Source organism: Dama dama, chromosome X (genome assembly GCF_033118175.1).
Source record: "Dama dama isolate Ldn47 chromosome X, ASM3311817v1, whole genome shotgun sequence".
In the NCBI taxonomy this organism is placed as follows: Eukaryota; Metazoa; Chordata; class Mammalia; order Artiodactyla; family Cervidae; genus Dama; species Dama dama.
Genome location: NC_083714.1, coordinates 27,746,383 through 27,764,230, shown reverse-complemented (window position 1 = coordinate 27,764,230; position 17,848 = coordinate 27,746,383). Strand labels below are relative to the sequence as shown.

The following is a 17,848-nucleotide window of genomic DNA, read 5'->3' as shown; positions in this document are numbered from 1 at the left end:
ATAAGTGACCTATATTTCTTAGACTAGTGAAGTGAAGTCGCTCAGTCGTGTCCGACTCTTTGCGACCCCATGGACTGCAGCCCACCAGGCTTCTCCATCCATGGGGTTTTCCAGGCAAGAATACTGGAGTGGGTTGCCATTTCCTTCTCCAGGGGGTTTTCCCAACCCAGGGATCGAACCCAAGTCTCCCGCATTGCAGGCAGACACTTTAACCCTCTGAGCCACCAAGGAAGCCCATTTCTTAGACTACCGTGTGTCAATTTCCTCTTTCTTTCCAGAGGGAACCACAGGGAGGAGAAAAAAGACTGGTGAGTCTTCTTTGCCCAAGAGATCCTCACATATTTAAATAATTAACTCATGTCTGTTGGGCTATTTTAGAATGCAGGGACAATGCAATGCTTCAGATTTCCTCAGTTAGTGGAGAATTATTGTAAAGGCATAGGGGAAAGTAAAAAAAGAACCAGAAAAAGCATGAGCAGCCTGAAAGGCAAACTTCATCAAATTGCAGGCTTGCTCTGGATACACTGCAGTCCTAGAAGGTCAGCGTCTGCTCTATCAAATGAGCGACAACTCTTGTCTCCCTGCAGCAAGAGTCCACTGCTTCCCACCATGGTGACCCAGCCATGCTGATGACAGAGCTCATTGCTTCTCCTGTGGTACTAACTACCCTCTTTTTCTCTGGGCTCTTGCCAACTCCACGATCTGGTTTCTTGCTCTGTATTTTTCATTAGATCCCTCTTAGAATTTCAGGTTTCATCAGCCAGTCTCTACCATTAGGCTAACTACCAGTGAGGTCATTGACCCGCCTGTGGAGTCCTGCTCAGTCTCTAGTCCAGTGACTGTACTGGTGAAGAAAATTCTGGAGCCAGACTCCCTCCCTGGATTCAAATCATCCTTCTCTACTTACTAGCTATGCAACATTGGGTAAATTAATCTCCAAATGCAGTTTCTCCATATATTAAATGGATATTATAAAGAGAATGTTACTCCCAAGTTATTATGACGTGAGGATTAAATGAGGTGAGTGAGTGCTGGTTGCTGGTATGGTTTTGTCAGTTTTGCTATGGTCAGCATATTGGAATCACAAGGTATAAAGCATGGCACCTATGCAGGTGTCTGTTGCCTAAGCTTCTCTAATAAGGGGGTTGCTATGGGTTTAATAGGTAGGTGCTGTGTTAATTGGACTTCCCAGGTGGCACTTGTAGTAAAGAAGCTGCCTGCCATTGCAGGAGATGTAAGAGACACGAGACACGAGTTTGATCCCTAGGTAAGGAAGATCCCCTGGAGGTTGGCATGGCAACCCACTCCAGTATTCTTGCCTGGGACCATGGCCAGAGGAGCCTGGTGAACTACAGTCCATGGAGTCACAAAGAGTCAGACAACTGAAACAACTTTACATGCACACACTGTGTTAATTATTCTTTTGCCTTCCCCCCACACACCCCCCCCCACACACACACAGGGTCTCTTCTCTGCCCTTCTCTGTGCTTTGAAAGACTGCCTTCTATGGATCACATTGTCTGGATTCCTTTACTCTCTGGCTTCCCTTTTGATTTGGTCAGTGGATGGCAGCATCAGGAGCCAGCAGGGTAGAAGGAGGAAAGTGGTCAGGGTATTTATCCTTCTCCCTGCTTCACTGCACTGCTGGCAGTGACTGCACTGGAAGATGGCAGCTCCCATTGAGTAGCCCCTCCTCCAAATCCCCAAGCTCTCTCTGGATCACTCCCTCCCTTAACCCCTCTCTGCAAGCCCAGACAGCTTCCCAATGTTGCCAGTCCCTGGGTAGGTCATGATCCGTGTTAATTCCCTTCACCCTGTTCACACCTCTGTAAATAGTCCCTTCATTCAACTCTTTGAACACTTCTGAGTGTGATATCTGACTCCAGCTGGGACCCTGGCTGATGCATACTCAAAGCCTCATATTCCCCTCTCTAGGATATGATCCTAAAGCCTTTTATTCACCTCTTGCATGCGTGCTAAGTTGTTTCAGGCATGTCTGACTCTTTGTGACCCTATGGACTGCAGCCCACTAGACTCCTTGTCCATGCGATTCTCCAGGTGAGAATACTGGAGTGGGCTGCCATGCCCTCCTCCAGGGGGTGCTGGTTGCTGGTATGGTTTTGTCAGTTTTCCAACCCCAGGACTGAACCCGGGTCTCCCACATTGGCAGGCAGATTCTTTACCACTAATGCCACCTGAGAAGCCCCTTTGCTTCACTAGAATAATCGTATTCCTCTAACTCTTCTCCATAGGGCTTTGTTTTCCAATTCTTTATGACTTTTCTCAAAACCCTTGCCAGGTTGTTAGATTTGAGGGGTTTTGTTTTGTTTTGTTTTACTTTTTTCTTAGGTTATAACGCAGCAATTTACCCAGTGCTCTGATGAAGAGCTGCACAAGACAGTATCTAGCAGAAATTCCTTGCTAGGGTTCACATAAATGCAGCTCAGCCTGACTTTTTAAAAAAGTAACAGCTTTATTGACATATAATTCACATACCATAAAGTTTACTCATTTAAAGCGTGCAGTTCAGTGGGTTTTAGTATTATCACAAGTTTGTACAACCATCACCAACATCTAATTCCAGAATATTTTCAACATCACATCACAAAGTAGCTCTAAACACATTAGCAGTCACTCTTCACTTCTCCCTCCCCTCCAGACCCTGGCAACCACCAGTCTGCTTTCTGTCTCTATGGATTTACCTATTCTGGATATTTCAAACAAACACAGTCATACGATATGTGGCCTTTTGTATCTGGCTTCTTTCAGTTGACATGTTTCCAAAGTTCATCCATGTCATAACAGGTGTCAGTCCTTCATCCCTTTTTATGACTGAATAATATTCCATTGCATGGATATACCACATTTTGTTTGTCCATTCATCAACTGGTTGACATGTGGGTTGTTTCCACCTTTTGACTATTGTGAATAATGCTGCTATTAACATTTTTACACAAATATTGGTGTGAATACCTGTTTTCAATTCTTTTGGGAATATACCTAGGAGTAGAACTGTTAGGTCATATGGTAGTTCTGTTTGACTGGTTGAGGAACCATCAAATTGTTTTCCACAGTGACTGCACTGTTTTATCAACCTCACTTTATGCATAAAAATGTGTTGTACCCCTTCCTTTTAAATACTCCCAGTGTTGAAGATTCTAAAATTATCCTCCTTGTTATAGTTAAGCACTCTTAATGACTTAGTTTCTCATATATCCATGGATGCGGCTTCCCTGGTGGGTCAGACTATAAAGAATACCCCTGCAATCCAGAATACCCAGGTTCAATCCCTGGGTCAGGAAGATACCCTGGAGAAGGGAATGACTACCCACTCCAGTATTCTTGTCTGGGAAATCCCATGGACAGAGTGGCCCGGCAGGCTACAGTTCATGGGGTCATAGAGTTGGACACAACTGAGCGTTGAATAAACAACTAAAGCACAAAGAGAAGCAGCAGTGTTCTAGTATTCATACCAGTGCTGAAGGAGTCATCCCTATTGTTTGCCTATGGATGTTGATTTACTTCCTATTTCTACAATTATGTTTCTGGTTAAAACTTGCTCCAGGAAAAAAAAAAAAAAAACTTGCTCCAGCATTCTGACTACAAAAATGGCCTTAATTAAAATGCTGAAATATATATTGTTGGTTCCTTTTAAAAGCTAATAACAGTAATAAAAGCAAGAGACAATTGGCCCACTCAGAAATATCCAAGGGAGAGGGAAAAATGTTCCTCATGGTGTTTTATGTGCACTTAAGGGACATATTTTTTTTTAGAGTGGAGAAAGAAAATTGGCAAGGATCCCAAGGGAAACAGCCAAAATAATTTCAAGTGTGGTACCTAAGATGGAATATGGATTGTTTACCTTGTAGAAAATGTTCCTGATAACTTAATCATGGTTAAAAGGATTTTATTTACTACCTCGTCTCCATTTCCATCTCCACGGAGACTAAGGGAATTTTCCTGACAGTAGTAAAATATAAGGACAAGTGGTAGAATGAAGCTGGAGAATCAACTTCTCTGAAAATGGATTGTGAACACCTTAACAATATAACAGACAATAAATAGTTCAGGTGATAAATGGATAGAACAAAGGGATCAAGTATGTTACCATTGTGTCCATACCTTAATAGATATGATTGAATCTAAGCAAAGAAGAAAACACTTAGCTGTATTCCTGGCCATATCTTATCATCACTTAATTGATGTGAGAAGAAACAGAGTAAATTTTGCACCAGATATTAATAATGGTGCTATATATGACACTTCTCAGATTTGCTTCAATTTCAGAAGTCTTAGTATAATAGCCTTTTGGTAGGTGGAATAATAGCCATCACCTCCCAAAGATGTAAATAAATTATGTTACATGGCAAAAGATAATTAAGGTTACAGATGGCATTAGAGTTGCCAAGCAGCTGACCTTGAGATGAAATAACTATCCTGGATTGTCCAGGTTGATCCATTGTTATCACAGAGGTCCTTAAAAGTGGAAGAAGGAGGCAGAAGGGGAGGTCAAAGTTAGAGGGAAATATAACTATAGAAGGAATGCACAGCTAGATGCAGCCTTGCTGGCTTGGAGGATGAAAGAAGGGAGCCAAGGACCAAGGAATGTAGGTGGCCTCTAGAAGCTGGAAAAGGCAAGGAAATAGATTCTCCCCTAGAGACTTCGGAAGGAATTCATCCCACTGAGCCCTTGAATTTAGCTCAATGAGACCCCTTTCAGACTTCTGACCTCCTTATCTGTAAGATGATAAATCTGTCCCATTTGAAGCCTCTCAGTTTATCTGGATATCTTACAACAGCACTAGGAAACAAACCTTGACCAGTATTCTTACAGTCCCAGTTTCAGCTGGGATTTTGATTAAAACTGTGGCTTGAAAGGTCTCCCGCTCTTCTTCCTTCCCATGACTGTTAAATGTGAACCTGTCCCCCCCAACCCCCATTTCTGGGTGATGGAGAAAGAAGTCAGATGTAAACAAGCTGAGTCTGAAATGATGGTGAATACCTAAGTTGAAATGCCCACTAAGTGTGAAATGTAGGACTCTTTCCCATATGGTTCAGCTGTGGGAAATTGATGTGATCTCTAAGGGCTCAAGTGTCATAAAAGAAGAATAGATTGTTCAGAGACAGGCAAAAGGAGAAAAGGAGAACCTGAGATCCTAAGGTATCCCACCAGTTTTTATAATGAAACAGATTTTGCAATGAGAGGGATAATACCAGAGTGAGTAAATTACCAACAGAGGCTGTGTGAACTAATTCCTTGGAGAAGTATCAATGGCAGCTGATAAGATTGATTAATCCAAGCACAATATTGATCAAGTGGAAGAAGAGGAAAATCACCCCCAGGGTTGCAGTACAAAAACCACAATCACTAGTTCATCCAGCTTAAAGATTTTGTTGTCTGATACACAGACAAGACTCCCCTGCTAAAAACTCCATGTGAGCATTTGAAATAATTTGGCCTTAGTACTTTATTCTCTGGCTCTAAAAAGGTATGATGTCTGAAAATCATTGTATATTATTTCGTTTCTTTCCCAACTCTGCTCCTTGCAAAACAGTGTTAAAAAGAATCATTATTTTTAAGTTCACAGTGCTGTTAAAATTCTAGAGACAGCTTATTTAATGTGACAAACTGGCTTGTTCAGGGGCTCTGATCTGCATCCATTATATAAATTTTGTCAAAATAATTCCCTCTGTCTGCCTGTGTCCGCATACATTATCAATATATAATAATGCATTCTGCCTGGTCTTCATTTTAATTAAATTAAATTGCAGTGGTTAGGAGTCCTGGAAGTTCAGGAAATCAGCCATCCACCTTTAGTAGCACTGCTATAAACAATTCTACTTTTCTTCAAGGTTATTGGCAACAACAATTGCGTAATTATTTAGTACAGTAGTTTGGCAAGAAAGAGTGGTGTTTCAGGAAGAACTAGACTTCCTAAAGGTTCATGACACAAAGAGTCTGTCTAAATTGTGTTAGAAGAAACAAAGGAACATTAATGTTAATAGGTGCTAAGCTACGGTTGCTTTGTGCACACAAAACATCCCTGAGAACGATGCTTTAGTGTTCATAAATTTCCCTTCAGTAAAGCCTAAGCAGGCTGGGCAGCCACAAAAATAGCATCCACTGAATATTTTAATAGTAAATGGGTAATGCTTTACAATTTGCAAAGTACTTTCACATACATTTTCTCATTTTAATCCTTAGAACATTCCTGCCTGGTAGGCATGGCACGATGAATGTGATCTTCATTTTACAGAGCGGAAAAACGAGGTTCAGAAAGAGCAAGTGACTTGCCAAAAGACCTTTCCCAAGCAGGGATTCAAACTTGGGTCTCACAGTCCTGAGTTCTGTATGCCTTTCACTGCTGCCTGTCTTCAAAAGGGACCAACCCGCCTTACCCAATTCAACGCCCCAGTGACTTTCTGTCAAAGAAGCTAGCAGAGATAATAATCTTTCATCATTTCTCCCCACTTATGAATTTGTAATCATTAACTGAGAGCAGGGCTGTTTTATCCATTCAGCTTTTCAGTCACAGCACCAAGGATATGAGTTTTTCAAGGGCCTACAAAAATCTTTGCAACCTGAAAAATAAATTTATTGGCACCAAAATGTGCAAAGAAAACCAGAAAATCAACATTAATAAGTTGTTTAAATAAATGTCTGCTAAATGGAGCATTATGTCAGCTTGTCAACTCCAAGTCAATTTTCACATTTAAATATGAAATGTGTTTTATGTTAGATATGAGTTGTGGGTTGTATATATTTTAATATTTCTGATGAAATGTGAGATATGCCCTCCAAAGAGTACCTAGAGCTTACTAGGGTCTTTAAATGACCCTAGTAAGTATTAATTGATACTCCAGTAAGCACGTGGTCTGTGTCCATTTCAAACTGCTGGTCACACTCAGTAGTAGATTACAAAATCCATTTCATGAGTCAGCCAGTATTTTTTTAGTGGAATAAAATAGAATGGAATGGAATAGAACATAAGTGAATAGAATAGAGTAGAAAATATCAATGTAAAACTATTAAGAGAGCACTGTTTCAGAAAACTTTGTTTCACTTATACCTGTCCGTATATGCATGTATCTTTCCAAGTGTGTGTTGGGTCACAATTAAATGACTTTCAAGCATGAGAATTTGAAAGCCATTGGTAAGGTAATATAGCCAAGAGATAGAGAAGTGAAAATGATTTGCCAAACCATATGATTTATTTTTTTAAGTCAGTATTCATGACTATTCTGGCCTCCCAGTCCCCTCTTCCAGCCCATCTCAGGGCATTACAACCATATCTCTTTAAGATTAGGTGACCATATATATAATTTATCATTCAGTCCAAGATACTCTTGAGAGTGAAAAGGGATACTGTTAACAATAGTATAACTGGACGCTGTTTTTGGCCAACCAGGATATATGGTACTTCTACTTCAAGGTTATCTCTAGTTTCCAATCCTTATATCTTAAATTCAGGGCAAATAAAAGCTTATCTGTTTAAAGGACTTCTGAATCATGGGTCTTTCCCTTAATCACATAGCATGATCCAGTATAGAGGTAAAAGCACTTGCTAAGTGAGTAACTGGGTTTGAGCTCTGGCTCTGCCATCTGCTACTTAGTCAGATGACCTTGGACTAGTCACTTCACCTCTCTGAGTCTATTGTCTCATCTATCAAATTGAAATAAATATGTCTTCCTCGTGAGTTTTTGTGAGTCTTCAAATTAGGTCATATACACAAAAATGTGTTTAACTGTTCAGTGTTATGCAAATGTGAGATGATATTATTTTAAGGAGGCCACGAGTGAAAGTTCCAAAAGGTAGGTAACCCTTCAGGGTATGGGCTCTCTGACATGATGAATGATCACTGTATCTGCAGCGCTTGGCAAATCACCTGCCTGGCACATAGACCTGCTCTGTGTAGGTCTGCTGACTCATTAAATAACCAGCCCCTTTAGAATAACCAGTCCATTTTCAAGGCGAATTTATTTCCTAAACCCCCTCCCAAAGAAAAATGCCTAAATACTGCTAGAAGATAGGAATCTTTTTTTCCTCTTGTCCTGGGCAAGGGGTGAGGTAGTGGGGAAGGGGAAGGGGAAGGGTTGCTCTTCATTTGGTTTTGATGCACTAGCCAGACCACAGCTACCCTGACCTTCTTTCAGTCTTGCGAAGATACAAAGCCTCACCGTCTTGCCCATATGCCACTCTCTGCCTAGAATGTTCTTCCCTGTGCTTCATGCGATAAAGCCCTTCTATATGAAGAGGCTTTCCCTTGCCTTCCCATTCCAACTTAAACTTTTGTTGCACTGGCTCATAGTACCCTGCACTTCCATACACGTTATCACAATGTGTGTGTGTGTGTGTGTGTGTGTGTGTGTGTTATTTCATATTTGTTCCTCTCACTGGATTGTAAGCAATGTGAGCTCTGCTGGGGTGGGGGAGGTGTTATCTTGTTCTGTCTTGTTCATTCTCACATCCCCAGGGCCTGACGACAGGAAAGTGAAAGCGTTAATCGCTCAGTAGTATCCCACTCTTTTGCGACCCCATGGACTGTAGTGCACCAGACTCCTCTGTCCGTGGGATTTCCCCACGCTAGAATACTGGAGTGGGTTGCCATTCTCTTCTTCACTGGATCGTCCTGACCCAGGGCTCGAGCCTGGGTGTCCCACATTGCAGGCAGATTCTTTACCCTCTGAGCCACTAGGGAAGTCCTGACAACAGGAGGTACTCATCAAATATCACATATTTGTTGAATGACTGAACAAACAAATGCATAAGGACAGAGGCCAAGGTGGGACCCTTAGCCTGACCTATTTAATGGAATGGTGGGCCCACCAAGGGAGAGGAGAGCAGTGCCCAGGTCTACAAAGGCATTCGAAAATGTGCCTGTGAGCTAGTACATCACGTTGCCTCCTGTGGCACCCAGGTCACCCAGGTTCCAGGTTCGCTTTTTTGCAGCTAGGCTTGGAAAAGGCAGTCAGAAAAAAAAATTCATAAGATAAGATGTCACTGTACATGACCTCTTGGCCTAAGTGTTGTATGGCTGCCTCACTCCTGGATTCTTTTTACCTTTTCTACCTGTTCTTTCTCTTCATTCAACTACTCTGTCACTTTTAGCACTAGCACATTTAAACTGGTAAGATATAGATCCTAAGTAAAATATTACCAAATCAAATCCAATGACTCATTAAAAAGATAGTACATCATAACCAAGTACTGTAGAGTGTGTTTTAGGACCTCAAAGATGGTTCAATGTTAGGAAATATATTGCTCTAATTTATCACCTCAGTAGATTAAGAGAGAAAACTATGTGAATATCTCCATAAGTGCTGAAAAGGCACTTGGTAAAAATTCATCACCTGGTTCTGACATTCTTAGTAAGCCAGGAATAATAGATAAACAAAGCATTTCAGGTCACTGGGCAGTGGGTCAAATCGGGGAGCCTCTGGGGTCATCTTATCCTTTGAGAAATCACTAGAGAATAGGGAGAAGTAGAAGTCATGCTGGGAGCAGGTACCGGATCTCAGTAGATAGCATTTTATCTGTATAGTCTTTGTCTCCTGTGGCTGTGGCCTTCACTTGGTTTGTTAGGTCTCTTATCTTTTATTGTTGTGGTTTTACATGAATCTACTGTTTTAAAAGAATGGGATATATTTCTGGTCCTATTTAATGATTTCTTTCAGATAAGAAGGTTTTGATCTCATTGTTAGTTACCTTTTAAATGTGATGACATTATTTTTATATATTCCTTGAGTTCATGAAGGAAACATAAATTTCTCACACCATCAGACTACTTTTAATTATATATTGCCTTCATAAATGCAACCATTATGAATTCTGAAGCCTTAGCCCGAAGCTGTTGAAAATCATCTGCTTAATCTTGTCATATTTTGCACATCAGCTTCATTGCATGGCATCTTTACCTTGGCTATTTAATGTCAATCTCCCATCCCAGCCCTTATAGGTGAAGGTCACCGTCACTAAATTGGGTGTCAGGGGCACTGTGGCCCTCCACCTTCTTGTAGTCCCCGCATTATACTAATGCTGCTGCTCTGATAAATAGAATGAGATTCAGTGACTATTTTTCTAATGTCAAATGGCTTTGGAGGAGCAAGCTGCAGTCTTTCTTTATAAGCCAGTAGAATAAAGTCTTCTTTAGAAGCCACTGTAATTATTTGCCAGATGACTAACAGTGAAGTCAGAGCTGCAAATCCTATGACCAGAGGACAGAGTCCTCTACAAAAGTAGCAAGTCCTGTCTTGACAGTCAGTGACTCTTGGTGGAGGAAAATTCCATTTTATATCCCATTTATATAAATCCCCAAAATTTATATCTCTGTGTTGAGGTAAGGGAGAGAATACAGGAAGACAGAAATCCAGACGGAATTAAGGGTATCACAAGAGAGGCGGTCACTAGGTTCAGAGAAAGTATTCAGCCATATGAATGGCTCTTTCTCAACTGCCTTCCCAATAAGTCCACTCCAGCATGGGACCACTATACCAGCCCCAGGGAAGTATAGTCCACCCTCCATCCCCACGTATTTCCACTCACAGCCAAACTAGTCTATCCTCTAGAGGGCCTCTGAAATGTTGATGGACAATTATTCTTTCCTTCCTATTACACACTATTCTTCCTGACCCCCAGTCCGGAATGCCAGAGGCTGAATTCATGGCCTCCACCCAGCTGTGTTGATGATCAGATATGATAGGCACCAGGCCGCCGGGGAGATGGTAGTGGGTCCAGTCTGCTTATTTCACTAACACTCAGCTGTCACAGTACCAGGCAGAGTGTAGTGTCAGGGCTCAACATTTTTTGGTGCCAGCCCTGAGTAGCCGTTGTTTCCCCCATATTTCATTATATGAAAAAGAAAAGGCATGCAGTACATTACAGTCTGCTTTCATGAGAGGAAGCCTACTATTGGTTGCTACTGCATTTGCCAGTTCCTTGTGCATTTAGCGAGCAGATCAACTCCATGGGGTGATTCGTCTGCCTTCTCATACATGGATTGCAAGTTCCAGGATTCTGTTCAAGTGGGCTGCTGTCAGAAAGAAACCTTGCCTTGTTACTCTGAGCAAGGAGCCACATACAAAAATATCCCAACACACAGCCATTCTCATTAAAGTCAGTTGGAATTTTGGACAAGTCTTCAGTATAAATTATAACTTTATTAGCTCATAGAGCTTTCTCGAGAGAAAGTAAATCTAATAAAAATTAGAAGGAACTTATTAAGTGGCTGCCTTGTTGCTATTTGCTATGACAAGGGAGAAAAGTAATATAATTGTGGGGTGTGCAGCCAGTGCACTTTTTTGTTGTGGGCTAGAGAGCAATTCAGATACGAGGAGGTGAAGAGGATGTCTCATTACCATTGCGCTGAGGATACTTAATAGAAGCATTTCCTGCCACAGAGTTGGGAGGATCTTTAACTGTTACGGAGATGGGAAAATCAGGCTCCAAACCACCATCAGAGGCCACCAGGGCACACTACTTATTTGCAAAACTTGCACAATCACCTTCTGGAGAAGAGATTTTAGGGGCACACACCAGGCTTAAAATATACAAAAGGCAGATCCTGACAATGGTAGGGAAGGAGATGATGGCCTGGAGCTTGTAATTATTATTATGATTATTTGTTAATCAAGACTTTTCAGTGTTGGCAAGAGAAGCAGAAACCATGTTATTCTTCATACCAACATGGCCTGATTTTTCCAACGTGAGATATAAGGCTCTCTTTGACTTAGGGATTTGATTCCCCAACCTGAACTGATGAAATACAATCTTGAAAGAATCCACTTTAGAATCATAGAGTGAAATGCTAAAGGCGGACTTTATTGGTGGTCCAATGGTTAAGACTGCATATTCCCACTGCAGCGGGTGCGGGTTCAATCCCTGGTCAAGGAATTAAGATCCCACATGACATGTGGCGTGGCCAGAAGAAAAAGAATTGTCTAGTACAGCAGTCTTTGATATGATATCTTTATTTAGATTCAGGAGGTCAGTGAACCCCCTAGAATTATATACAAAATTTTGTGTACATATGCATTTTTCTAGGAGAAAGATCCATAACTTTTATCACATTCATAACAAAAGGTTCCCTGATTCAAAAGGGTCTAAGAACCACCAGTTCTAGTCCATCCTCTCCCCCGTCCTTTGTTACCAATGAAGAACAGAGATGGAGAATCATATGCCTGCGACCATACAGCTTGTTAATTGCAAACCCAAGAACTGAAGTGTTTTCTGACTCTTAGGCCTAAAATCAACTCTTTCCACTAGAGTTGTTTTAGCAAAGCACTGGGGCCATGATAAGATATTAAGGAGATTGTAGACAGCAATGATTTGTGCCACATGTGTTACCTGAACTAGATTACCTGTGAGATCCTTTGCATCGGTGAAATTCTGTTTCTATCCATCTTCATAGAGAACACCATTGACACAGATGATCCCAAACTAATTTCCTCTTAGAAATCATTTCCATTTTGTCATTAGTCTTTCCTGCTCCCCATTGATCTCCCTTGCTAATAGAGCTTGGTTAGGGCTAATACTGAAATGAGTTTGCATTCCAAGAGTCCTCACCAGCTGATGGCAGGGTAGAAGGGCATCCCCATCAGGACTAGCTACATAATTTGCAGGGCCCAGTGTTAAAGAAAAATACCCAGCCTTTTGTTTAAAATAGATTAAGGATTTCAAGACAGTGACAACAGAGTATTAAGCCAAGGATGGGGCTCTTCTTGGAGAAGGAAATGGCAACCCAGTCCAGTATTCTTGCCTGGAGAATCCCATGGACGGAGGAGCCTGGTGGGCTACAATCCACAGGGTCGCAAAGAGTCAGACATGACTGAGTGACTTAACTTTCCCTGTGTGACTGCACAGCTCACACACCCATGAAGATGGTCCTGATCCCTGTTAAAGCTTCGATGGAGCAGAGACAAAGAGAAGTCAGTCTGTGGTTTACAATGGCCACACATGACCCCCAAAGTTAGCGAGTGTGTATTCACAATCATAAGGAGTTGGCTTATCTGTGCTTGTGCTCGCACACACACATGCTTGCCTGCTGTTGCTCAGCCATGTCCAACTCTTTTGTGACCACCGACTCCTCTGTCTGTGGGATTTTCCAGGCAAGAATACTGGAGTGGATTGCCATTTCCTTCTCCAGGAGATCTTCCCGGCTCATATATCAAAGCCACGTCTCTTGCAAGAATGAATCCTGCAGATTCTTTACCACTGAGCCACCTAGGAAGCCCTTGCGTACACACACACATGCACACGTATATCAGTTGGACTAAAATTGCCTCTTTTCACCTAATGTCAAAATCCAAAACTCGTCTGCTTGAGTTTTTCCACCTAGAGCGTATTGTGCTGGCATTGTTTTAGCACATATTTTCATTACCAGTTTTCATAACCGGATGACCAAAGAATAAGTGAGTTCTCCAGGGGCATCTGAAGAGTCAGGTAGAGTCAGGTACTCAAAAGCAATGGCAGACAACCAGCTAGGGATATTTTAAGCTGCCAGAAAGGGGGAAAGGAGCTTCAAAGTATGCAGTGTAATGAGCCGATAGTCTCAGGCTTAGAACATTATGAGGACACAAAGCATTTTAAACTCAAGAATCAGAACTCTGGGGTTCTAACAGGTAAGCAGGTTTGCCAACTGAGAAGATGGTTGGGTCTTGGTCTACTTGAATTCTGCATGTTTCAGTAGAACAAAGACACCCAAGCTGGGCCATTCTGCACTTCCCATTTTAGCGGCATGCTGGGGTTCCCAGATTAATGTACGACATCTGTGGTTCAGAAAGGTTGAAGCCAAATGTTGGGTGATGTCCTGTTGGTTAGAAACTAAAATCTAACATGAGCAAAGTGGAATTTACACTCACATGGCTTATAACACTCTAAGCAAACTCAGACTTCTCAGCAAACTAAAGGCCAGTTAGCATGGGAGAAAACATAAATGGGCGAATTGATTTTTGTTAGTCTCATGTGTAGTGAGGTGTTGTATAAGCGACCCACTACTCCAATGCCCACTTCCTAAATGTATTTTGCACTCCAGAGAGATCAGAAAAAACTTTCCCTGCACTTCTCCTACAAAGGTAAAGAAAGAAATGATATCACCACAGCTTAAGACTTCAGAGGGCTTATTTCTTCCGTTTTACAACACAGCCTTTTACCCAAAAGCCCATACGGAAGCTCAATGTCCAAAACATACCTAACGATAGCCTCAGTGAGTCAGTCATTCATGTATGTATCCAGTATGCACTGACTGATCATTTCTGGATGCCCGGTGCTTCCAAAAGGTAGAAGGTAGTTGTTGTTGTTTAGTCACTAAATGGTATTTGTTTGACTCTTTGCGACCCCCATGGACTGTAGCCCACCAGGCTCCTCTGTCCGTGGGATTTCCCCAGGCAAGAATACTGGAATAACTGGTCATTTTCTTTTATTTGTGGTCAAATTTCAACCCAAATCAGAATTCAATAGCAAATGTGGTATCCAGAGAATTACCAACTAGTGCCAAAAAAGAAGCAAGTCTTTTTTTTTATTTATTTTTATTAGTTGGAGGCTAATTACTAGAAGCAAGTCTTTTTAAATGTTCTAAAGCATTATTAACTCTTTGTTTGCAGTGTCTGTGGGATATGAATACGAAATGTGCCCAGACTTTATTCTCTGGGAGAAAAGGACAGTTATCTTGCAAGGTTTTGAGATGGATGCTTCTAACCTAGGAGGCTGGTCATTGAATAAGCATCATATTTTGAATCCTCAAAGTGGTAAGCACATTTTAAAATATTCATTAATACTGTTTTCCTAACACTATATACACATATATATGTAATATTTACTGCAGAAAATTTGGAAAAGTACAAGGAAAAAATTATTTATAACTCCACCACCTAGAGATGACCATATTATATTTCTTTTCAAATGCAATCATCTGATTTCAAATTAATGCTAATCAAGTGAGACCTCTTCACAAAGTTAAATGAAACTGGGTTTTCAGAATCATCTATCATTACTGCTCTAGCCCAAATGATTAACCAGTTTATCCAACCTTGTAGCCAACTTTTAACAATTGGAAAAATAATTGCCGTATACACACTGAGGAAACCAGATCTGAAAGAGACACGTGCACCCCAATGTTCATCACAGCACTGTTTATAATAGCCAGGACATGGAAGCAACCTAGATGCCCATCAGCAGATGAATGGATAAGGAAGCTGTGGTACATATACACCATGGAATATTACTCAGCCATTAAAAAGAATTCATTTGAACCAGTCCTAATGAGATGGATGAAGCTGGAGCCCATTATACAGAGTGAAGTAAGCCAGAAAGATAAAGAACATTACAGCATACTAACACATGTATATGGAATTTAGAAAGGTGATAACGATAACCCTATATGCAAAACAGAAAAAGAGACACAGAAATACAGAACAGACTTTTGAACTTTGTGGGAGAATGTGAGGGTGGGATATTTCAAAAGAACAGCATGTATACTATCTATGGTGAAACAGATCACCAGCCCAGGTGGGATGCATGAGACAAGTGCTCGGGCCTGGTGCACTGGGAAGACCCAGAGGAATCGGGTGGAGAGGGAGGTGGGAGGGGGGATCGGGATTGGGAATACATGTAAATCCATGGCTGATTCATATCAATGTATGACAAAACCCACTGGAAAAAAAAATAATAATAATAAAAATAAATAAAAAAATAAAAAAAATTCAAAAAAAAAGAAATACTTGGGAAGTTGATCCTCAGGATTAAATCCTCCTCAGGATAAAACTCTTGCTGAATAAAACACAATTTCTCAAAAAAAAAAAAAATAATTGCCGTATTTCATGTGATCTAAGGCATCACTGATTATAAGTATGTGTGTGTTTAGTCGCTCAGTCATGTCTGACTCTTGTGACCCCATAGACTGTAGCCTGCCAGGCTCCTCTGTCCATGGAATTCTCCAGGCAAGAATACTGGAGTGGATTGCCATTTCCTTCTCCAGGGGATCTTCCCGACCCAGGAATCGAACCCGAGTCTCCTGCATTGCAGACAGACTCTTTACTGACTGAGCTACAAGGAAAGCCCATGATTATAAGTATACCATTATTTTATGGGAAATACTGCCAGTTAAACAATAACACACACTGTTTGCAAGATACATGCTTACTCCAGAGATGTTGAAATGGGAAGCATCTTCAAATTAATGAATCATATGTGTCATACAGTTTTCAACGGGCTTTAGTGAACTCTGTCCCATTTTAAACACAACCCTGCAGTGTGGCCTTCACCTCACTGAAAAGGTCAGGAATCCAAGCCTGAGTCACATGACTTTCCCCCAGGGCTCACAGTAAGTGGCCAGAGCCATGTAATCTCTCTACACCAGTTTTTTTTTAATCCATATAAATGTCAGTATATGCGGTAAGAAGCAAGGTATAGAGTAAAGGTATAGCAATGGGTAGTAGTGAAAAAGAGGTAGGAGGGACACAGGGAAGACGAGAAAGAATCTGGGGAAAGAGTACAGCTCCGGACTTCACTTAGTTTTAAGCCTCCTGAGTCCTGGACTTAGGAAAAGCAGGTCAAGCAGTGAAAATCCATACGTGCTCATCTTCCGTCTTTGTCTTCTTTGGACCACTCTTCCTGCTGTCACTGTCGCCTAGTTTGTAATTTCGATGTTACATCAGAAGAGACCCCAGGAGGCCCTTAGCCCATGCTTCTCTCAGACAAACTGATTTTGCTCCCCTGGTTATAAAGGCTTCATCCAAGTTCCTTCACCTCCTTTTGCTGGGAAACCTATCATTGGTGTTTCCACCCAGCATCATTTGAACATCTGCTGGTATGTTTTCATTCTGAACTCATATCCCTTTTCATCTAAAGAGGCAGATTCTGAGCAGCCTTTAGTAGGATGTTGTCTTGGGGTTATTTCTCCAGGACTGGGGATGTGAACGTACTGAGACAACTATATCCTTCCATCCTTGTATCCATCTGACCTTTGTGAAACAGCTGGCTAAGGCAGGGTTCTCTTGTAAGGCCATGAACTGACCAAGGCTAAGAGATCCATTTTATAACCACATCTCTGGTCTTATTCATGTGCACTGTAGTTGAATCAGCCAAGCTGACCAGCCCCACAGGCTGGGAAATTTTGATCACCCAAGCTAACCAGGTTTGCTTCAACCATAGCCTAAGACCACTTACCAGAGTTCCAGTGTAGGACCCCGGAAGGTGAAGGAGTCCACTGCCATGTGCCTCCCATTACATGTCCTTCCCCACTTTCAAGGAAGACTCTGAATTCCCCTTCCAACTGTTTGTTTAAGAGCAAAGATTCAGGCACAGATATAAAATGTCAACCCTTTTTCAGTTGTCAAAAGGAGAATCACAGTTTCAAAAGTATAAAAATAAAAGGGCAGATGCCAGTTATTAAATTATTAGGTTTTTTGTTTTGATTTGAAAGAGTTTGACATTTTAAGCAGCCGTTTCTTTTCCACTCACTTTTATTGGCTGGTATGGATTGTCTCTTTCAAATGCCTGTCATTGACATTAAACACAAAGTGGGAATGACCTCAATCGAGCCAGTCCCCAGCTGTGTGCGCCCAGTCCTATATTCTCTTACTATTTGCTTCACCCAGGCTGAAAAATTCAGAACAGATGGAAGCCATTCAGAAAGTTGGCTTTGGGGGCCCCCCTGATTTCCACAAATGTGTTCTTTCCACCTCTAATCCACTGGTAATTCATGTTTAGGGTAATAGGTATCAAGTTACTTCTGAGAATCTTTTTCACAGCTTTATTGAAGTATAATTTATACACCATAAAATTCACCCATTTTAAGTGTACACTTCAATAATTTTTAGTAAAGTGTGGAGTTCTGCAACCGTCACCACGAC

General features: G+C 41.4%; 1 protein-coding gene across 1 annotated transcript in view; it reads left to right on the top strand.

Moving 5' to 3' along the window:
* Positions 1 to 17,848, top strand: part of TENM1 (teneurin transmembrane protein 1) — an 887,850-nt gene that overhangs the window by 745,822 nt on the left and 124,180 nt on the right. Inside the window, exon 22 of the mRNA XM_061137497.1 lies at positions 14,600 to 14,743. Within this exon, the coding sequence (XP_060993480.1) occupies positions 14,600 to 14,743 (144 nt within the window). The remainder of the gene's footprint in view (positions 1 to 14,599; positions 14,744 to 17,848) is intronic.